This window comes from Bactrocera tryoni, chromosome 2, assembly GCF_016617805.1.
Source record: "Bactrocera tryoni isolate S06 chromosome 2, CSIRO_BtryS06_freeze2, whole genome shotgun sequence".
NCBI lineage: Eukaryota > Metazoa > Arthropoda > Insecta > Diptera > Tephritidae > Bactrocera > Bactrocera tryoni.
This window is the reverse complement of record NC_052500.1, coordinates 3,334,208-3,358,111: the sequence shown is the minus strand read 5'-3', so window position 1 is coordinate 3,358,111 and position 23,904 is coordinate 3,334,208. Positions and strand designations below refer to the sequence as shown.

General features: G+C 35.6%; 1 protein-coding gene across 1 annotated transcript in view; it reads right to left on the bottom strand.

Moving 5' to 3' along the window:
* LOC120768353 (uncharacterized threonine-rich GPI-anchored glycoprotein PJ4664.02) overlaps nt 1–20,952 on the bottom strand; it is a 158,560-nt gene extending 137,608 nt beyond the window's left edge. Inside the window, exons 1-2 of the mRNA XM_040095008.1 lie at nt 20,860–20,952; nt 17,519–18,334 (exon numbers count right to left, since the gene is read on the bottom strand). Coding sequence (XP_039950942.1) covers nt 17,519–17,588 — 70 coding nt within the window. The 5' untranslated portion in view covers nt 17,589–18,334; nt 20,860–20,952. The remainder of the gene's footprint in view (nt 1–17,518; nt 18,335–20,859) is intronic.
* Nucleotides 20,953–23,904: the final 2,952 nt, after the last annotated feature.

Below are 23,904 nucleotides of genomic sequence, written 5' to 3'. Positions count from 1 at the left end.
TATCACATATTTGAAAATTCTATTCCTTTCATATTTTTTATTTGCTAATAAATTATTTATTACAGCGCCTTATTATAGGCGGTGCGTATGCGTAACATATCAAAGATGGACACTTCATTGCAATCAAATAACTCTACACCAGAAAAATGTTAGATACTGCTTTTTTGAAATTTGAAAAACAAAAATATTTAAGCTGGTATTTTTTTCTTTTTCGGCATGTAAGGCATGTTCTGCATAATATAGTAATAGGAAATGAATTAGTTAGGAGAAGCTTGTTTGATGTATTTGCTAAAAAAGTCTAATAAAAGCAAAAAAAAAAAAAACACAACTAATTGTTACAATTCAACTAATTTAGAAAAATAAAATATCCAGGCGATTAAAAGCCTTCCTATAATTAGTTTCCGAGCTTTTTTGGAGCAGAGGTCTGTTCCATAAGTCGGTGCCTACAAAAGTAGGCCGATAGGGACAGCAAAAAATGCCATATTTTTCCCGCTCTTTTGACATTTCTCTTCGGTAAAGTTTGCCATTTCATCACGAAAAGATATACGCTCCAATAACGAGTCGAAATTATTAAAATTTTATTACCGAAATTCGAAGTCAGTGATCCCAACTTTAAGATCTATAACCATACTTAGCGACAGTAAAGCAGCAGTTAAAGCAATTTTGCCCATGACATCAAGTCGATACTGGTGCAACAGTGTAGAAACCGGCTGAACAGACTAGCGAAACGTAATCAAGTGCACCTAATCTGGGTGCCCGGTCACAAAGTTATAGCCAGGATTGAACTAGCTGATGAGCCCGCCTGCTCGTGGTGGGTTCTCAAACCATAAAGGAGCTGCTGAGCAAGGAAGAAGCCGTAGGCAGTAAGAGGTATCGGCAACAACGTCAAGGCATGCGCCATTCTAAGTTGCTAATGGCGGTTACAACTTCAGCAGGTTTAGATATGTAATCAACCTCCCTAGTGACCAACTCAGACTACTTGTCGCATTCTACACTGGTCACTGTGAGCTGTAGACGCATGAATCTAGCTTCTTGTGCAAAATGACTGTTTTGCGACAGGCAGCCTAACACTTCAGAACACCTGCTTACGGATTGCATAGCAGTCTGCAGGCGCAGTATTAAGGCTCTTGGATTCATGTTTCCAAATAGGGATCGGATCACCTCTCTGGAACCTAGCAGTATGCTGAAAATTATCAATATGCTGTGGGTGGGTGAGTCGTTCTGTCTTAGGAGGGGGCACAAAGGACGTAAGGTCGCGGTGAAATCCTCACATATTTATCTGTTCTGATAATAAGCCTATTTTTACAATAAAATTTTTTATGAGTAATTTTTCTAACATATTTTATAACTTTAGTTAAGTGCCTTGATCATTTTTTCTTACGAAAATGAGTGTTTAAACTACTTTGAAGTTAAGTTTATATTATAAAAAAATGACGAGGCAAACTTTTTCTTTTCTATTTAATTTTCACGAATTGCTTTAATTACTTACATTTTTTGTCTATGTTAATTTTTGAAATCCGTTATAGCTCTTTAACTACTCATCAATTTATTTATTTTCTTCTCTTCAACAAAAATCAATTAAATTTTTTTCTACTATATAATAATGCTAGAGACATATACTAGCGTTAGCAAAAGTAAATATATAATTAGCTATTGCACAATATGCCATTAATATTAGTGATTAGCTTGCTGAAGTGCCAAATGCCAATTTAGATAATTTTAAAATTAATTCGCAGCGAAATTAACTTTGTTTTATGGCGACTGACTTTCCATTCATTCTTCAACTTCGCTCAAACAATTATTCGAAACTCAAAAATGTTTGATAAGAAAAATCAATTAACGTGACGCTTTTACTAACACAGCTTAAATTTACTTCAAGCCACTATGATTTCAAAAATATTCCAAGAAATTGGCCACCCTTTCCGTCATATCAGGAGAGGCAGATATTTTTAGTGGCACCTCTCACGCATTTCAAAATTATTTCACTGATATGTTGCCTCCTTAGGACTTATCTTGCTTTAGAAAGTGTTTGCAGTCTCCAACGGAGGCTTGGCTGTACTGTTATGACATAAATAGCTCAAAAATTATCACCAGCGGCGCAGGGCGAAATTCTCATAAATCTTTCTTGTTAATTGTCTTTCGTTTCGCCACTTCAATCAGCGCCAGCGCCACAAACGTTGGTGCACGCGCAGCCGATTTTGCGTGATTGATGATCGAGTCTCGCAAAGGCATGTCGACTGTAGGAGAGGTATCGGTGGACGACTGACGCTAGCGATACGCATGTTGCACGGCGGTGGCTAGTTGAATATGCAAAAATGCTGGAGAGGAAAAGGCTGCTTATCTTAAAGTATGCACCCTAATGAGCGGCTGAGTGGCAGGAAGCTTGAACTATTTACCTTGTTTTTTGCTTTGAAATGCATAAGATTATATTTCGCACATTAATATTTATCATTGACATTATGGATGCATATACGCCCATAGTAATTATTGTCTGCAGTCGCAAGCAATTTGCATAACACACACACAAACGCACAGGTGTAGTACCTAACTCTTACTAACAAGTCACACTCACGCACACACATAAACTTAATAACCGCTTTGTCTGCTTTTTTCCGCGCTATTCTATGCAAAGGCAGTTTTCCTTCACAGCCAGTCTGCTGCTTGTAGAATAAGCACAAAGAAAGCAACAACAACACGCCTTCGTAAATTATGCGCCGCTTGATTAGAGCAACTTTCACGCCAATGAAACCGAAAGTGCCCGGCCACAATGCAAATGAACCGGAGGAATACACACACAGTTACATGTGATTGTGCATTATATTACAAAAACAACAATGCAGGCAAAGCATAATGCAATGCCGATCAGGAGTTTCATAATGAAAAACGCGAGCAATGAATAGACTAATTAAAAGTGGAACATTGTAAGGTGTTGCACTCAGGAAGTGCATGCAACAAGGTGTTGTGTGACGTCAATTAAAGCGTAATGTGTGTGTGTGTTTTTCTTTTTAAGCGTAATGTGTGCTTGTATACATGTAAAGTTGTTGTAAAATTATAATTTTTCAAGGGCGGATGCAATGAAAAATATGCGGGTTTTAGTTGTTTTACAACCATTTAAAGGCAGGAACGGGATGGAGACCCGACAGACGGCGCAGTAGTAAGTTATTTTTTAAAGTTCGTGTTAATGAAAAGCTTTTTTTCTATTATCACATTAACCATAATAAAATTTTGTTGGAAAATTGACAATTAGAGAAATAAATCGACCGACAGGTGGTGCTGTTGTCAATATATTTGTATTTACACCCTGAATAGGGAATATTAACTTTGCTGCTATGGTTTTAATACTCAAAAGAAAACGTCGAAGGTCCTTTATTGCATATTTATAACTGATCCCCTTGACCAGCTGAGTTCATTTAATCATGTCTGCCTGTTTATACACTAACTAATCCCTCAGTGTTTGAGATATTGTTCTGAAAATTTTTAAACGTTCTTTTCCAGATTTTAAGATGCTACTCATTTGTCGGAAACGCCGATTTCGGACCACTTTAGCATATAGCTGCCATATAAACTGAACTATCGAAATTAAGTTATTGTATGGAAAAATTTTTTATTTGACGAGATATCTTCACGACATTCAACAGAGACTACTACACAAAGCATCGCTATTATATCCGAAGAAATTGTTTTGATTGAATCACTATATGCTATATCTTCCATACAAGCTAACCGATCCAACTCAGTTTTTCGTACGGAAAACTTTAGTATTTGACAAGGTATCTACACGAAATTTGGCATGGATTATTACACAAAGTATAACTACAATATCTGAAAAAATTACACATATTGGATAACTATAGCATATAGCTGCCATACAAAGTGACCGCTCAAAATCAAGGTAAAGATGTTTTTATGCGCTTTTATGTAATAAGAAATGCGTCTGCGAAAGGAATTCTAATATCGGTTGCACGGCTTTTTTCTATCTTTGGGTTTTAATTAATATCTAGCTCACCCTAGATCTGTAATAAAAGCTGCTAACATATAATAAGAGGATAGTGAATTTTTTAAATAAATTTTTAATTTCAGGAGATAAATTAGTCAAGTCCTCACAAACAATTTTTTTTCTTAGATCTGGTTTTAATTACGGAATGTTTATAAACTTAAGTAACTAAAAAAATAATTATTTTGTAACAAAATACTCTCGAATTTATTGAAAACTGTGCAGCACTATATCAAGGCCATTTTGATGATTCGAAAACCGCACTTTATGCCTATATATTAAGTGCAAATTATCTGTTTGACCAAGCGTGCTTAAACAGTACAAATTGGCACGAAACTCTAAGATGAAGTTTGAAATAAAAAACTTGTGCAAAAAAATTCAGAAACTTAAGTTGTTGTTGTCTACAAAAGTCAACGAATAGGTTGAGAATGAACAGCAGAGCTTCAGTTGACTTGACTGGTATAAAAGTGGGAACTTGTAGATGCCTTGGAACCATAGGTGGAAGGAAGTCAAAACTGCATTCACTCCTTCCTTTAACAAATCAATTATATGAAAATCCCCGATAAATAAAACCAATCAATGGAGGGTGTTCAGTACCCGTCATATGGAACTTTTTAGAATCTATTCGAGTAAAACGGAAGCAAACAGTACAAATTTTAAGTTCACAGGGTGTTCTCGTCACATCTACTAATATCTGGCAGACTGTAGAATAACTCGTGCAAGTACATAAATCTTTCACGCATCTAGCCTAAACTTAAAGACGCTGAGCACTTTGTTAATACAATATATCTCCAAGCTAAAGCTTCAAAGATGCCTGAAACTACGATGGGTGTAACCAAGAAAAGTAAACCAAAGCAGCTGGCCAGACAATGCCTCGACCGCTTTCAAGGCACACCATGAGCTTCCTGCTCCCATTGATTTGCGCAACCGATATCAATAGGCAACTGCATGTATGTGGATAATTAATTACCAATCAATGAAAGCAAAAGGAAAAAAATAGTCGATTTCAAAACCTCAATGCAAACAAATAAAGCAATTGCAGCTTAACTATATAGAAGTGGGCTATTACACACTGCCACAGACACGCGCACACATACTAGCACACATTTGAATAATAGCACGGCACTGCGCGGCTTTGGCTGCCAGCCAGCACCGAAGCTGTCGGCTGTCGGCGTTTAAAAAAAAATGAAAGTGGAACAATGTGGCGCGATTTTGTGTTGTGCTTATTTGCTTTTCCCTGCCGCGCGGGCGCAGACAGCGAAGGTATTAAAATGTTTAAACGTGCGCGTAATAGCAAATTATAAGTAATTGATTAAGAGCGCATGTGTGCATGTGAGCGCCATGCGGCTATGCAAAATGGACTGCGCGCGGCTAAACTTTCTTCGCGACTGGCAGGCGCCGAGGGGTGCAGAGCGCATGCGCGCTACATTATTTGCATTGTGGTAGAATTTTGTAATATTCATTGTGGCCAGAAAAGGCTTGCAGCGGAAAGTAAAAGTGGTAAGCGTTTGTGCAGACGGCGCGCTTGCGTTTTCCACAATTATTTGTCTTACACAACTCGCTTGCGTTTTAATTGCGCAATTCTTTGTTGAAATTTTATGTTAAACTTTCATTTTTAATGCGTTTAATGTTTTTTGAGCAAACTTTTCGCTGCATTTTGCTGCACTGCGCTCCCAACGGATCTTCAAGAAAAGTGCGTTCGTGTCGTAAGTCTTTCGTTTACGCGTCAACGCTGGCCGGCGCTGTGGGAAGGTCGGGAAAGCACACCACTTATGCCTCAAATTAATGAAAACAGAAATATTTATGCGTAAAGAAATTTTATCGCTGCATTTTCGCTGGCAAGTTTGTGTCTTAAGTCTTCTGTCGACACACACTCCCTGAACACACATTTCTAAATGAAACACCTGAAAACTCTAACTGCTAAACCCACGCTAACGCTCGTTATTTAATGAAAACAAATGGTCCGTCAGGCCCCACCACTTGGCGCTCACTTACACCAGCATTAACACCTTGTTAACAAAATAGCTGGCCGCACTCGCCAGCTGCCGCAAATGAAGAAATTACCGTTACATATGCGCAAACTAACACGCGTAACTGTCTGCCATGCGTTTCCCTTCCAGAAACTAGCAAACGGGCAGCGCTTAAGTGAAACAAGCGCAGTGTTTGAGCTAAATTATTGCTGACCGCTGACAGGTAATGCCCAGCGCCGCCCATTAGACCAGGCTACGCTTGCTGGTTGGTGATTTTTTTCCATATTTTTCACCAAGCAACAGCACATAGACTTACGCGCTACAGCACATAAACAACTATAACAACATGCAGCAACAACGCATAGCAATGCATGTGCCCCAACAGTCAGCGGTGAACGCACAGCTTAATGAATGGAAAAACAGCAACAACAATGACCTGTGTGTGCTGTCAGCGAGCAGTGACTTCAGCCGCCTGTGGCCGGTAGCTTGTGTTGACTGCTGGTCGCAGTGTGGTGTGCTGTGGTGTCTGAACTTTCGGCTTGGACACACCGAATCATATGTTTTGCATTTTGATGATGTCAATAAAATGAGGCACCACCAGCGAGACACAAAAGTCACCGTTTGCGTATAACGGCCATGACAATGGTAATCGCCGACGATTGTGCTGTTAGTAACGGCGTTGCGGAGAGAGTGTGCGCGCAGGTGTTGGGCTGGAAAGCTTAACACGCTCGAAAAAGAAAGCGTTTTGCTTGAAGTGTTGGTCAAGTGAAATACTAAAGAGTGATTTGTTAAAAAGCAGTTATGCGCAATTGTTTGCTGTACTTTTGTTTGGTAAATTGATAAAAAAGCATTTATTCAGCAAAATTGTATTTTAAAAATTATAAAAAATATTCAATATATAATCAAAATATTCAAGGCCAGGAAAAGTTCTATGAAAGAATATTATAAGTATATCGTCACCTCCTCACATCACTTGTAATAAGTTTACAGGCCAAGGAAAAACGATATAATAGAAACCCATAAAAAGAGACAAAATTTCAGTTTTTGTTATAAAATGGTTATATATCGGTTATCAAACACTCATATTGAAACAAAATCAGTTAGAAAATGGTTACATATCGGTTATTATACCTAAAAACTATTTTCAATTTTTTTTATGATACGTTATTTTGCATTTTAAATGACGGTATAAACTATAAAGAATAGTTTTCAAATATTTAAGTATATGTATATACATATACTATTTTTAGGAACTAAGAAAAGAAAGCAAAAAATTTAGCAAATTTGAGAAGGTCGTATGAAAAATTAAATCTTTTCGAAATTTCTTAAACTAAAAATACGATGGTTTGTGTTGAATTTATGTGTTAAAAAAATTATAACGCCTACATTTCAACTTGTAAGTTTGCATCTTAAGTCTTTTGTTTGCATAAATTCAAATAGGAACTTGTCTTCACATTCTTGGCTTCATTTAGGAGTAGTAAAAAGAAGAAGTATTGACAACGAAAAGGCCATAGGCTCAACTAGAAGGAATATCAACTATTTCAAAATTGTTATAAGAATTAAGCACTGCTACGAATCATTTAGAACTGCAGGCAGAATTGGTTATATACTCATGATATAAAAAATCATAATTATACAAGTGTGGTTAAACGAGCAAAAAATAATTGGAGTTAAGGTCTCAATATGTCGAATGAAATACGCACGCTGTCCAATTCAATTAACACACATATTTTTAGCTTTATGCCAGTAATCAGATTACAAAACCAAAAGCACATGCCACACTAACTTTTAACTATGCTTTCCATCACGCACTCAAACACGATTTAATTTACGGCTGTCTTCCTTACAACTTCAATAAAACTTCGAAATATTTACGTGTTCATATCGCCTTACTAATGAATTTCATTTGCACTCAAAACAGAAATTAGTTAATTAGTCACATATGCAAGAAAGCAAAAGCACACTGCTTACACACACAACAATATATGTATATTCGTATACATACAAATAAAAAAATAAACATACAAACGGCATATAAAAACATAAAATTTTTCAAATTTTGTCACATCGCTGGTGAAATGATATTAATGTTATCAAACCAAGCACGCATTGTGTGGCAAGTGCAAGCGAAATGGAAAGTATATTTTTTATGGTGTGAACTCGTGACATATGACAGCTGACAGATGACACTGCGTAAAACTACTAGCGTAGTGTAGAGTGTGTTGTTTCAACTATTTAGTGGCTGAGTGAGAAATTGTGTTGATGTGCAGAAATAGCTTTGTTTTGGTATTTATTTGAATATGTTATGCTATGTGTGGAATGAAAATTATTATTCATAAAGAATGCCTTAACTTAAAATTCAGTAAAAAATCAATTTTACTTCAAATTTCTAAAAAAAAAAAGAAAAAACCGTTAACTTCGAAGCTATAATACCTTTCTTTAGTGTCTTTCTTATAATATAGAAGGGTACAAAAAGAATTTTATCTTGATTTTGATGAGCCAATTTATATGGCAGCTATATGCTATAGTAGTTCGATTCGAATAATTTCTTTGGATATTATAGCTATGCATTGAGTAATTATCTATGTAAAATTTTGTTACGATATTTTGTCAAATGAAAAAGTTTTCCATACGAGCACTTGGTTCAGAACGTTCAGTTTGTATGACAGCTATATGCTATAGTCATCCAATCTCAACAATTTCTTTTCTGATTGAACCATTGTCTTGGGCAATATCACAACACAAATTTCTTGAAAATATTTTCACAAATGAAAAAGTTTTCTATACAACCACTTGATACCAATCGTTCGGTTTCTATGGTGGCTATGTGCAGTAGTGGTTCAATATCGGCCATTCCGACAAATGAGCAGCTACTTGGTGAGAAAAGAAGGTGTACAAAATTTCAGATCAAAATCTCAAAAACTGAGGAACTAGTTCGCATATATACACCAGGCAGATGATCGGAAGGACAGATGAATATGGCTAAATCGACCCCGCTCACCATATTGATCATTTATATATATACTTTATATGATCTCTGATGTTTCCTTTTAAGTGTTACAAACTGCGTGGCAGGGTATAGCCTTCACATGTTAACTGAAAATGAAATTACTAAAACTTAAACGTTATAAATTGCTCCCTTCAAACAGCATTTGCATTAGAGAATCAATATAGCCACTTAGGCATGAAATTGATTGCTTATCATATTTAAAAAAAAATAATAGCTTAATTAGAAGCAACTTAGACTAGCCTAAAACATTTTAAAGTAAAAATAAAAAATAGTTTTGAGATTTGTATTGGATTCATTTTACCTTTAAGAAAATTATTTCCAATTTCAAAGTGTAAAATTGCAATATTCAATTAATTGTTGTTCAAAATCCAACACTTTATATACTAAAACGGCATTATTTGCTCGAAAGGAGAGTCAGTAGGCACAAAGCAGCCTAAGCTTTTTCAGAACTTTAGCATTTAGCTCACCAGTGCGCAATGCAATGTCAAACCAAATAAGAAAAAGTCAACGCACAGCCCCCAAAAAGAAAATAACAACACTATTTAGTAGGTGATTTTAATTTAATTTTTTATTTTTTTTCAGTTTCCTATTTTTATTTTTTTTTTCATTTTTTTATTTTTATTTCTTCTTTTTGTTTTTTTTTTCTCATTTATAAGTTTATTTTTGTCAGTTTATTTTATTATGCGCTTCATCGTTGCTTTGGCTGTGTTTGGTGAATTCATTATTGTGCCGGTGCACGCTAAAGGCGACGATTTTTATAAATATACATAACATGACAACAAAATAAAAAAAACTTAAAACAAAATATAAAGCAAAAACGAAGATTTTTGTAAATAAAAATCAAAAATAAGCAACAAAAAGCTGCATAAATAAACATCAAGCGTAAACAGGTTTCAAAAATTAAAATATTACCGCTTTTTGTTGCTCAACAAATGTTTTGCTTTATTTTGGGTTTTGCAATGATTTTTGGTTGGCTTTGTTTATAATATCGAACAGAATTTAGCAAGCAGCTGGAACATTTGCACAAGTGCGCTCGCTCATTTGTGCGTCTTTTGTGTGCTTTCGGCACTTAAATTCCGTCTGTAAATAATTCTGCGCGATTTTTCATTAAAAAGCAATTTTTAAGGGAGGCGTTAGGATTTCAAGATAACAAAAAAAAACTTTTTTTTCGAATTTAATTCTTAAATATGGATTGAGTAATTTTATTCAGGCCTTTTGTACATTATTCTTGTTAGAGAATAAACGCGTTTTAGCTTTATAATACACAAATAGTATATAAAAAATTAATATAATTTTGGCGTTTTTTAAAGAAAGCTTGTGTCTGAGAAGTTAAATTTCAGCATTTAACTCTATGAATAACCCAACCTAAGCGCCTATTTTGTCTCGAAGTCAACATTAATTTAGAAATGTTTGGTAACACTTACACAAACACTGCAATGGCATGCGCTCATACCGTTATTTAGTCAAATGATTTTATATGAAACAACCTCAGAGACTCACAATCCTTCAACGGCCGTCACCAAATATAGTTTTAGATATTCAATAAACGCGCTGCTTCAACGGTTACGGTTCAACCGGTTACTGTACTGCAAGTTCGTTGCCTAAGTCTTTGGTTTTTGGTTTCGCAGTGCAAGAAAAACGCGACACAAATGATTATTAATGAACTCAATACCGTTGCGTAGGCATAGCTTAGCGTTTCAGTAGCGCAACGCCAGCGGCAGAAGAGTAGCCAACACGTTACATTAATTTCTTTTTCACTTGGCTAATAGCCGGAAACGACACCGCAAGCGACACCGCTAACAAATTGTGGTAGCAAAGATGTCTTAGCACTTTTACTTTTCGTTGGCCATGAAAAACACTTTGCTTTCGCTATTGACACTTGCAATTGGCGGCCAAACGATAATCGAAATTAATGCGTTTTGAACATTTTGCTGGATTTGCGGCTATTATTTGAGCATTAAAGTGCTGCTTTTGTTATATATGTAACAACCGCAGTGGCAATGGCAATGAGATGAGCTGATTTATCAATTGTTCAATCGAAAGCAGCAAACAAAACGACAGCTCTACTAAACTGAAGAATTAGCGCTGAATAAAATCTACTTTTGAGTGAAACAATATTGGCAACAAAAAATTGTATACAAAAAGCAAATCCGCGCTTAAAAAGCATAGACGCAGTCGAAACACGCATAAAATCGCTTGTGTGTTGGTGTGTGTTGCTTGTTTGTGTCGTTCAACGAGATGAACGCACTCGTGGCAGCGCTGCCACCATCGGCGGTGCAAAGCAAATGCCAATATATTGTACAACGCACGTTCGGCCATGCAACTGCGGCAACGCTGGGTGCCTTGCCACCACAATAACAACAAATGCCGGTGGTGCATCTGTGCACCGTTTGATATTTTCCATTTTCAAAGCAGCCACAGCGCACACGGATTTCAAAATCGCATTCGATTCACCGCAATTTGTATACCCTTGCCACAGGCACACGCACACATACACATAACGGTGTACATGCATTTGTATTGTTTATTGGATTGTATTCTCCGAGTGTATTGCCTTGCATTTCGCCTTTGTGTGCGCCTCAATTTCTGTTGATTAATTAGCAAACGCGCTGAGAAGTGCAATGACTTCAAACACTTTGCGCCGCCGCAACAAACAGCATAACCGCAAGGCAACAACAACACCGCAACAATAGCAAATAAAGATTGAATACATGAAAACACACTAAACTGATGAATTCGCGGCTTTAGCGGCACTTGAGATTGCAACAAGCGCTGTAATCACTCGAAATTGTTTCAGACGATTTTCAAAATGTTTTCACTTCACACAACAGCAACAACAACAATAGCAACGCAGAGCAAGTGTAAGTGTAAGTGATACGCTGCCAAGTAAAGCAGCAGCGGCAGCGGCAGCGGCAGCAAACAACAATAGTGGGAAGTCAATGTTTGAAAATATAGTTCAAGCAACACCACGGGCTTGTGCATAAATTAACTGTAAAGTGTGCAGCGAAGAGGCGCTAAAAGCAAATAATCACAACGCTCTCATGCGCACTCGAACATATGGGCAGTAAAAATCAACACGCTTTTGTTGCAGGCAAGGAAAATACGGCGCATAAAGCTTGTGATTATGTGTTGATGGCATTACTTCACTCAGATGTACAATGTTATATACACTGATTTTTAATTAAAATATACCGCAATACGTATGTATATAACTTGCCTCTCGAGTTGGTGAGAAAATTTTATTAATATTATTTTATGCAAATATTCAAGTGCCCTTATCGGCAGGTTGCACTCCAACTTACTTATGTACATGCATGTCTGTGCATACTTATACTTATGGCAAGTGGCGGAGCAGTCGTTAGAGTGTGAAAAACAAATAGTAATTTGGCCATAGATTTAAGGAACTCAATTTCAAATCATTTATAGAATAATTTAAATAATGTTGGATGACTGCCTAGCCCTTGGTTGGATAAAAATCCGGCTCCGTTCCGGTTACTTAGACCCGACTCTCGTGAGAACGAATTAATCAATAAAAAGTTTTCGAGTTTTCTGTGGATATTTAATACAACAAAATTACTTTTCGAAGGGTCATCCCAAGTGATAGGCTCCTATAATCGATGTTTCTTCATGAGTTGCTTTCTTAAAATGTATAGAATAACATTTATAAAAAATAAAGTGATTTTTAAAGTTCGAAGTCATTTTAAAGATACGGCAGCTAGAAGAAGGATCTGTTTGGCAGATCGTCTCAGTGTGAAATTTTCGAAAGATCGTTTTTTGCTGCATTATCGGATAGTGGACACATTAATGAACATTCTCTCAAATTTTAAATCGAAATTCAAATTATTACAGTGTTTCTTGTAGAAAGATAACAGAGTGGGAAACGGAGCGACTCCAATCTTTAAACGCGCTTTTCTCAGAATGGTGTCTTTCAAAACGGTTTCCACTCTCAATGGAAAAATTTCGAAGTTCTAGTTCTAATTTAGAGAAAATATTTTTAACGCCATTCTCTATCGCGCTGTGAAAGCTTTTCTTATTTCTTTGAAATAAACAGCCGCCGTTTTGTCAAATTTCAAAAATCAAAATTGCGGCCGCATTCATTGGCATCGAACAGGACTTCTTTTTTTACGTGTCATTTCAACAATTTATTTAACTATTATACATCCAATATATAAACATAAAAAAAATCATTTTGTATTCGTCATGAATGTATCGCGAGTTAAAGTTTTTGCTTTTTGCCCAAGTGCTCATATATCTCCTAAACGCTCGGCCACCATTTCCCTACTAGGTTCCACAACATTTCGAATTCTCATATATAACTTTTGGGACATATTCTTAGATAATTTTTAAAGAGATTTAACCAATTAAAAAAAAAATTGAAGCGTATAAAGCAGGCTTCCCTCTTAAGCTGACTTGAAATTTTAACCGCCTTTTTCTCAATACCACGTTTCTCTAACTTTCCTCAATCGCATCTCTAAAACTGCTTGATCGAATGACTTTAAATTCAGCACATAAGGTTATCATTTGTTCAGAAACTCGTTCGTTCGTAACTTTTTTTCAGCAGTCCAATTTTTAGTACATTCATTCGGTCCATTTCAGGTAAGCCAATCATCCGAAATAGTGAAGGAAGTGAGAGACCATTCTTTCGAGGTGGGGATGTTCTGAACGCTATAACTCAGTTGCTACACAATATTTTTAGTTTAAAATGTATATTTTTTCTGTCAAAATGTATGTTAATAAATGACAATAAACTTAAAGTTCTATCTAAATAGTAATCGTAGAAAAAAAACAAATATCGTATAAAATAAAACAATGCTTAAATGTCCGACACATGGCTTGAACCCTTCAAACAAAAAATGAAATATTTTGAAGTTAGGAACGATTGAAACACATAATAATGAAAAGTTTCTATAAATTCACTTCAGATTGGTCACAACCTTAATTTTGCTTATTGCCCTTTGGCCTTTGATTTTCTCAGTAAAAAAAAAATTGAATATGTTATTACGAGTAATTAAAAATAATATACAGGAAACTTTTACATAGATTTTTTGTCAAGTGAGCACTAATACGGAAATTATTAAGGATAAATTATGGTATAATAATATGAAATTCATGCTGAATTTCGTGAAGATTTCTCATCAATTGAAAATCCTGTCCATATAAGCACTTTATTCCGTTAGTTCAGGGTGTTTCGACAATTGAGCAGCTTTTTGGGGAGAAAAGAACGTGTGTGAAGTTTCAGATCTATATTTCACAAATTTGGGGACAACTACACATATACATACATATACAGACAGACAGGCGGACAGAAGGAGATGGATATATCAACTCAGCGCTTCATGCTGACCATTTATATATTGGGGTGTTAAGCACTTCGTGGCAAACTTAATAAATCCTCTCCAGTGTATAGTAAATTGCAGGAGACTTTTCCGTACATTTTTTGTCAATTAATGATTAATTCGAAAATTAGTAATGATAAATGATTTAATGGAAATTTACTCAGTACTTGCCCAATTAACTATCTGCTTGGACCTGTGACAACTTTTTCATTTCTAAAAATATAAGATATTGATGAGTAAAGCCACAACAAAGATGGAAGTGAGTTGGCATATAAGAAGATGTGAAAACTTCAAGTTATATCTAATTACTTAAAAAAAATATATATATACATACATATATAGAATCATCTCTATACAAATTACTACAAGTATTTTGTATAGTTTAGATTAAATTAACTAGAGTTCATTAATAATTAGAAAATCTTGAAAAATACTTGAATATAAGGAAAACACTATACAAAAATATAAAAAAATCGTTCGCTATTAGTAGCTTACATGCAAATGTCTGTAAATTCAATTAACTATTTTTCTGAGAAGCATTTCTCAAGCACAACAATCTCGACTTGGTAACGAGTCAATGATATAATGTTTTAAAAATAAACACAAAACGCTGCTAAGCCCAACTGAGGATTACAAACGGCCTATGGATTAAGAAAAAAACACCAACAACAATACACACATACAAATCACGCAATCGCCAAAGTATTGTTTCAATGAAACCAAAAACAATCAAACGCAGCGTCTTCGAGCTTCGCTTTGAGTCGCGTGCTTAAAGCAATTGTTTCATTATCTTACCTTTATTGTTGTTGTTTCAGCTATTTTATTCGCAATAGGCATTTGAGACGGTGTCAGCAAAGCAACCAAATCGACGTTTCATTATTTTTGCCGAAATTTACCTGCCGATTTTGATTGTGGCAACCAAAGCTAGGCGCTAGCTCTAAGCAACCGCAGCGCTTCTTCACTGCTATTTGATTTATTTCTATTTTGCCATCATTCGCTTTCAGCAATTTGTACGTACAGCTGTTTTTGGTTGTCTGATTGTTTGCCTACAACAGTTGAGTAGCGAAAAAAACGCAACAGCAACAACAAAACAAAACAACTTAAATGCGTTTAAAAACCAGTATCACTTGACCGCTCATTCTGTCGTTGAAGAAGCAACAACAGAACAACAAAGCGCACAACAAAACACGCACAACAATAACAGCAACGGTAACCTCCAATGACATTAACACACTTTTGCTTTCTGGCTTGATTTCTGCTGGCGTGCAGGAGGCGTTCTGCAGCCACGCACCGCTCGCCGCACCCCGCTGTTCGCTGGTTGTTAAACTGCTGTCCAATTGTTGTTAGCTGCCCGTGGCTGTTGGTCATTTGTCATTGTGGCTTCTCTGCACCGTCACCGTCACCGTCACCGTCACCGCAAAGCATAAGCACGGCATAGCATAAGCATGGCATAGCATAAGCATAGCATAGCACAGCACAGCGCAGCCAACATGCAAATGCTCACAGTTTCATTGCTCAAATTTATTTGCATTTGGCCGCCTCCCTACGATTGTTCTTTTGCATTGCGCAATTGTAAATAAGCAAACAAGCTTTATAACAGTACTTTTTATTTATTTTACTCACAAACAGACAAAGGCATGTTAACACAGTAACACACATTTCTGTCGCCTGTGTAAGCTCGTTTCATTTGCATGTAATTTGATTACAACAAAAAAATGTTTCGTGATTTCGAGGCGATATGACTAAATTACTCCCCACTGCACAAGCCCATTCGACAAGCAAGTCTGGTTCGAAAATATGAAGGTATTTTGATGAGAAAACTCACTTGCCTTGCCGTTTCATTAGGGTATTGGGTCGGCGGCATGCCAACCGGAGGCGTTGCTTGGCGCTGATGCTGTTAATGATGTGACTGCAGCAACTCGAAATGATTGTTTGACGAACTGCTTGCAATGTTTTTACAGTTGGAAAACAACTTGTGTAGAAGCTGCTTGGCTTTTTTTTTCAAAAAAAGTTCCTTTTTTTATTTTTTTATTTTTCATTAAAGGAGCTGCTCGCAGGGTTTCTTTTTCAATTGAATAAATTAATATTGTAATTAAGGTCCTGAAACTCGAGTTTATTGACAATATTGGGGTTTGGCATAATATTTTTTATCATTATGGAAACAAATCAGAGTTCTTTAAACACCATCGAATAAATAATTGGTATTTTTTCATCAGCACAAATTGCTGAACGCGAGTTTGTGAATACTCAATACTACAACAAAATTCAGTTAGAGCTTAGAAAGCAATGCACAACTCGGCTCGTCTATATCGGAGCCATAATACCCTTCACCAGGCATTTAGTTAAGCATAAAAATACACAAAAATATATTTATATTGACTTAGATAGGTCAGTTTGTGTGGCAGCAATATGTTATGGTAATTTGATCTATTTTATTTCTTCACAGATTGCACCATTGCATCAGGCAATTATATATGCCAAATTTCATTAAGATATCTCATCTATTAAAAAAGTTTTTCATACAAGCACCTTATTACAATCGTTCAGTTTGTATGGCAGCTTTATGCTATAGTAACTTGATCTGAACGATTTCTTCGCAGATTGCACCATTGCCTAAGATAATATTGCATACCAAATTTCGTGACGATACCTCGTTAAATGAAAAAGTTTTCCATACAAGCACATTATTACGATCGTTCAGTTTGTATGGCAGCTATACGCTGTAGTTGTCCGATATCGGCGATTTCGACAAAAGGTCAGCCTTTTAGTGAGAAAAGCACGTGTGCGAAATTTCACAGTAATATCTCAAAAACTGAGGGACTACTTCAAGTATAATACAAACGAAAGGGGAACCAAATTCTTGTGAGAAAACAGTTTGAATATAATTTTTTTTTGTTTGGGTTTCACTTTCACTTAGAACTAGGTAAAAGTACCTGCAAACTGTTTTTTTTTTTTTTTGGTTTTCTTCATTAAAGTGAATTTTAAATATCTTAAGGGGACTTTAATTTTTCCATCAAGTTCGTGTCTTAAGTCTTTTGTCTCGCAAGGCTTTCATTTCATTTCCTGTAATCAAACACACTACAGACTAACTGTTACCCACAAAAAATGTATGAAATTCGCATTCTAAATCAAGCGCGTCGCGCAATTTAACCACAACAACAATAAAAACCAGAGAAATGGGAAAAAACAATTGATTAATGCAACTCACCTGTTTGAATGATGAAGCAAACGCACGCCAGGTACCATAATGGCACCGCAAATCCACGCGATAAACCCATTTTATTTGTAATTTTCTCTCAATGAATAGTTCCAAAGGCGGATAATTGCCGAAAAAGTAATCAAATGTAAGCTGTGAACGCCCCACAGCAATGCGAAATGTCGCAATAAAACGACACCGTAAATTGCTAGTTTGGTTGCTCGGTTGGTTGTTGTTGTTGTTTCTTTTTTGTTGTTAGTTTTGTTGATTTTATTTATAATTTAGTATGATTCCAGTTCATGCCGAAATTTAACGAGCGATCGGCAAGCAACGGTCTGACACACGCGCTGAGTGGACAGTTAAAGTCGGCGTTCAGCGTTCAGCGTTTGGCGCTGAATTCGGTAATTTCACTTTTTGTGTTTTTTTTCACTGCTGGCGTTTTTATCTGTTGCACTGACTCGCTTTCGTTGCGTTTTAATTTAGTTTGCTCTGTTTTGGTATTGGTTCGGTGCAGAGGTTTTCCACACACACACACTGGCGCAAAGCTGAGCCGCGTGCAGATTTTGCAATTTCTGATTAAATTTATTTTTCGTTTTTGTTTTTGTTGCTGCTGCACTGTTGTTGCAATGCCGCGTTTTATTTACAAATATTAACGCTCACTGCTCGCAACGCGCGCTGACTCTCATTGCTTTGCTTTGGATTACAACACACAATTGGCGCACTTTGCTTTTATTTTCGTTTGCGTTTTAATTTTTGTTTTTGTTTTCTTATTTCAACTTTTGATTTTATTTACACTTTTGTTGCGAATTCGTTGCTGCCACACAGCTGCTGCAAGTGAAAATGGGAGCAAAACATGAAATATCTGCGAAAATGGAGCACAAAAGAAAGAAAAACGGCCAACAACAACAACGTAAGCGCCGCAATCAGACGCAAGATCTCGCAGACAGCGCGTGGCTGCGTCTGTGTTTCTGCTGTTGCTGCAGTTGGCGCACATTGTGTTGCACAAATTGTCAGCGAATGTGCGCGGCCGCAAAATCGAAATGGAAATCTCGCGTTGCACGTCCGATTGCAGCGACGCTGTTGTCGTTGTTTCGCAGTCTGCGCCGTTGACGACATGCGGCAAGTGTAACGCACCGCAGCCGCCAAGCAGTCCGCGACCAAGCGTTAGTGGCAAGTAGCAAGTTGCCTGTCAGCCAGCTGAGCGTTGCAAGTGGCTGCGGTAGAAGTTTAGAAAACTCGAAAAATCAGTCCGGCTGCTGACTGCTCGCCGCCATATCTTCGCTGCGCTGTCTCCTGCCCATCAAGCGCAGTTGACTGCACCAAACAACGCCAAATGCGGCAAACAGTTCGTGTTGGCGATGCGCTTGTTGCGCCTCTGAATGAAACTGAAATGCAGACAAACGTGAAAATTGCCTCAAACCAACAACAACAGCAATTGCTTTGCTGTGCGCCAGCAAGCGCGGCGCAGGAGGTTTGCTTTGTTGCGGCTGCAGGCCAGCTGTGTTGTTGGGTGACGCAGCACGCTGCACGTTCATGTGGCAAAAAACTTTCTTTTCGCGCGCAAGTTGCAGTTGAATGCGCGTTTTCTTGACTTCGCACAGAAATTCACAAGTTTTATGCAGTAATTGAAATGTTTAGGGAAATTAAATGTGATTTATTATTATTTTTCAATTGGCACAGCAACTATTTGCATTTTCGGCTAAGATTTGAGTGGGAAACTTATGTTCTTCTAAAAGTTAATATAGATTATCCGAGCTCATGGCAATCACGATTTACTCTCTTTAAGTTAAATACTTTTTTACGACTTTTATTATATAAGAAATTGACTTTAATTCACCTCATTTCAAATCAGCCTTTATTTTCTAAGCAAGAACATGATTTCATTTTATTAACAGGAAAATAATTTCAGAAATTTCAATATTTTTTGGTTAAAAAAACCTGAAGAAAACATAAAATATTTATTTTCATATTTAATATTTTAAATTTACATTTTTTTTGAAAAATTTGACAGTATTTATTGTCGGTATTTATTTTCATTGTAATTTTTATAAAAAAAATATTTTTTCCATTTCTTAATGAAACTATTTTTTTTTTGTTTCATTTCAAGCTTAGTTTAGTTATATTTATTTGTTTGAAAATTACTTTTTTTCGAAAGTTTGTCTTTTTTGTTTCGTACTAAGACTGATTTAACATGAAATATATTTTTATATTTTTTTAAATTTTTTGATTAAAAAATATTTTATTTTTTATCATAACCAAACTTTTTTTTAATTTTCAGTAAAACCTGTTTAAATCTTTTTTATTTGAAGCTTAGAAAAGGTAAGTTGTATTTGGAAATGACTTTTTTTAAATTATTTTTTCGAACTAAGAAATATAATCATCATAATCATTAAAAAATATTTTTTACTAAAATCAAGTTTTTTTACTTTTCAGTTATAATTTTTTTCATTTAATGTTTGAGAAGTTAAGTTATATTTAAAAATTCATTTTATTTTTGAAATTTAATTTATTTTTTTTCGTATCGAAACCGATTTTGCATGAAATATATTTTTAGATTTTTTTAATCTTTTTTTAATATAATATTATCTACATAAACATATATATTTATGTTATTTTTAGTCATATTTTCTCCACTAATTGTATATTTTAAAGAATACTTTTCTTAAAGTTATTTAGGAAATAAAAGCTGATATATTTTTCAAATATGAAATCTAATTTATAATATTTCCAAAAAATATTTTAAAAGGAGCTTAAATATTTTTGCTGTACAAATTCACTTTTCTCAGTTCAATGAAAAATTATTAGAAGTTTTTTCGATTTTGGTAAAAAAAATGTTATTTATATTTTTTTGTTCTAAAAACCTTGATGTTTATGCTTTATTTTTTATTAAAAAAAAATTAAAACTTTTTGTTTTTCTTTTTTATAAAAAGAAATTTTTTTTGAAGTCCTTTCCTACCGCAGCTGGGCAATGGGTTTTTGATTGTACAATAATATAATTTTTAAAGTTTTAGTAGTTTTTATGTGAAATCTTTATTTCAAAGTCAAAACTCAAACTTGAAACATGATTATTAAAACATGTTTCAACACCTTTCGTAGCAAATAGATGAAAAACAAACAGTTTTTAAGCACTTTCAATCAATCCCCGTTTGAGTCCAACAGAAAATCAATTTTAAGGCGACGACTTTCGAAATATTTCTCTTTTCTAATATTTTATTGTTAATTCCACATTTGCATATTTTATTTTTTATAAAAAAATCACTTTTGTTTTTAAAACATTAATTTTTTTTTCAAAATACACATGAAAACATAATTTTGTATATATGTATTAATATACACATTTGTTTTTTACTAACTTTTTCAGCGTTGGCCAACAAACTTGTGAAATATATTCCAACCAAGTAACGTCTTAAAACACCGTCAACACCGCCGTTCGGTGCTGTTCACACGAGCACTTTTCTTAGACTGTATTCAAATGGCTCGAACGTCTTAAGTGGAACTTACTAACAGCGCGACTGTCGTGTCGCTGCTATTCGCTTTGCAGAAATATAATTCGTCCATCGCGTTTCGGCTACGAACTAGCGTCTCGTTTCTTCGGCTGCCGCTCACATTGAGTTAACAGCGTCTAAGCAGCGACCAAACAGCCTTGACGTACCAATTGTGTGGCGTCTGAGTGCATAAGCCAAACTACCACTCAAAAGCCGCACAAACACACACGCACATAAAGTTGGTAGTTCCGTCTCGGTTGCAGCGGCCACTTGTTGCTCCACATAAATGTGCTTGCTGGCTGTTGGGGCTTATGGACTTATGCGCTTAAGACAAAGTGAAGGTTTGAGTTGTGGGAATTTTTTGCAATTTTTTGGTGTGATATGCTCGCAAGCCGAGCTTTTGAGTGAAAAAGACAAAGTTATTGGGAGAAACGTGTCATTTAAGAGAGTCGCGCTTAAAGAGCGGAATATATTTTTTTATAGAATATAAATTACTGCTAAGCTGAACTTTTCTTCTTAAGCAATAAGGACTTATTAAGGTTACGCAGAAAGAAATCAAATTAAAACATTTGATCGGTTATTCATAGCTTTAAGTCTAAGTATACGATCTTCGATATCTGTTGGAAATAAATAATTTTAAACGCAAAAGAACACAAAATAGTTCAGAAATCCACCGCCAAAAGTACATATATAAGTCAACAAACGTATTTGCTGTATATGTATAAAACTATAGACATAGTATTCTTATGTCTCTTGAAAGTTTTTTTATTATAATAAAACTTGTGCGCTCGAGGATAGCTTGTCTAAGTGTGCCGTCTTTGAGCGCATTTTTCTCGAAACTGTCTTTTCTAAGTTGATTGAAAAGATTTCTCAAGACTACTAAACCGATTTTCATGAAAATCTTCACTGGTCTTTGAGATGCAACTATTAAAGACTTGGACGAAGGATTTTTTTTCGATTACAACTATTTGAAAAAAAATTTCCATTTTTCCAAAAATATCAGAATTTCTTTGTTAATAGTGTATGTTTGTAACAATAAAAATGTCTGATAATATATTTCATTTTTTATATGAGAAAAATATTGTTGAAAAAAGGATGTTTCTTACCCGAGGAAACACATGTAACCCCTTAAATGAAGCTTCTTTGAACACAGAAATAAATATTTTTTTATTATAAGACACAAAAATAAGTTTTTGCACTATCCGAAGAAAATTTTGTGTCATGGCATAAGAAAAATATATGTTATGAGTCAATAGTTCAGCCAAACAAGGGTCTAAATGCTTAAAAAAGAAATTGTAGTGCTTAAGGAGCACTTGCCGAAAAAGGAAGAAATAGTAAATACATTTTTTAAGAGAAATTATAATTTAAATGAAAAAAGAAGTACTCAAAAAATTAAAGCAAAGCGCATTCAACTAATCTTAAGTAAACAGTAAGAAGCTTATGCCTTAAACGGCTACTTGTGTAGGCCACAAATGCCCAGTATGCCGGAATAAGAGCGTCATCCCTGAGCAAGAGAGCATGCATGATCGCACATACAAAGTTCTCAAAGCGAAGCTTAAAATATTTGCCTCAGAAAACACAAAAACATTTACAAATAAGTATGAGTGTGCACACCAATACAAGCATACACAACACCTTCTGCAATCTTTCCACTGTCGTTAACATTTGGCAAACGCTGCAACGCAACTCACGCTGAGTAAATTAAAATTCTGCAAGTAGCGCTGTTATTTGCCTCAATGTGTGCTATAAATATATGTGTGTGTGTGTAGCGCGCTCGCATTGTTTCACTTTCAGGCAACGTGCGCTGCACCAGTAAACTTGGCCAGCAGGCAGCGAGAGTCATTCAATAAAAGCGAAAAAAATCCGGTTGGCCAACAACAACGCGACCAGCTTACAATGCATAAATACAGTTGGAGCAGTGGCGCAGTTGTGGCGCAGCGTCTGCAGCAACGCTTACAACAGCTTTAGCGTACAGATTACCAGGCTCCCAGCGCGCGGCTGCCAGCAACGCGCGAGGTCGTGCAACAGCAACTGAAACAGCCGCGCTTACAGCGAGTTTTAGCGGGTTCGCTCCAGACTTTTGCTGTAATATTGCTTACTTGCGCGTGGCTGCTTACCCGCTTTGGTTGTATTGGCACTTCGAGTGCTTCCATACATACAATGGTGAATCACTATTAAGTGCCATTGCTTATGTACGTGTGCATGTTGCTGTTGAGTTGCAGCTCTGAGAAGGCGAGCGCTGCTACATTAATAATAATAACAGTATTTTTATATTCTTTATTTATTCTTATGTGCTTTGGCAAACTAATGAAATCCCAACTTTGCAATATAAGACCCTTTATGTGTGCCACAGCGTGACCCTCCCAGTAATTATAAAAATTATAAATATCATTATGTTCCATTTGCTTGGTTTGTTCAAGGATAAGTTGTTATTGTAGTGTTGTTATTACGATAATTTAGTAGCTAATAAAGTAGGAGATATCACTATTCATTAGTTTATTAGTTATTACATTGAGCTGAACGAATTTGATTTTGTCATTTAATTTTAAGTCACTTTTTACCACCTCCAATGCCACACGACAAATGACAAATCACTGTTTGAGAATTTTTCAGTTTCTAAATCACATTTGTATTGAATTTTTTGATAATGAGTCACTTGAAACGAAAAATATTTCTTGAGGGAGGAGTGCAACAGTTCTTAGTCCAACACTTGCCATTAAATTATATCTAATTGAAAATAATACTAAGTAGCAACAGACGATTGCTTGGTATGCTCAACTTTTTGAAACCTGACAAATAAAGTTTTTCTTCATTGTGTCCAAAATTACTGCAAATAACTTAATTTTTGTTGGATAGCTAATAGAATTATAGAAAGACAAGAAGAGCCATTAACTTTGGCTATACCTAAGCTAA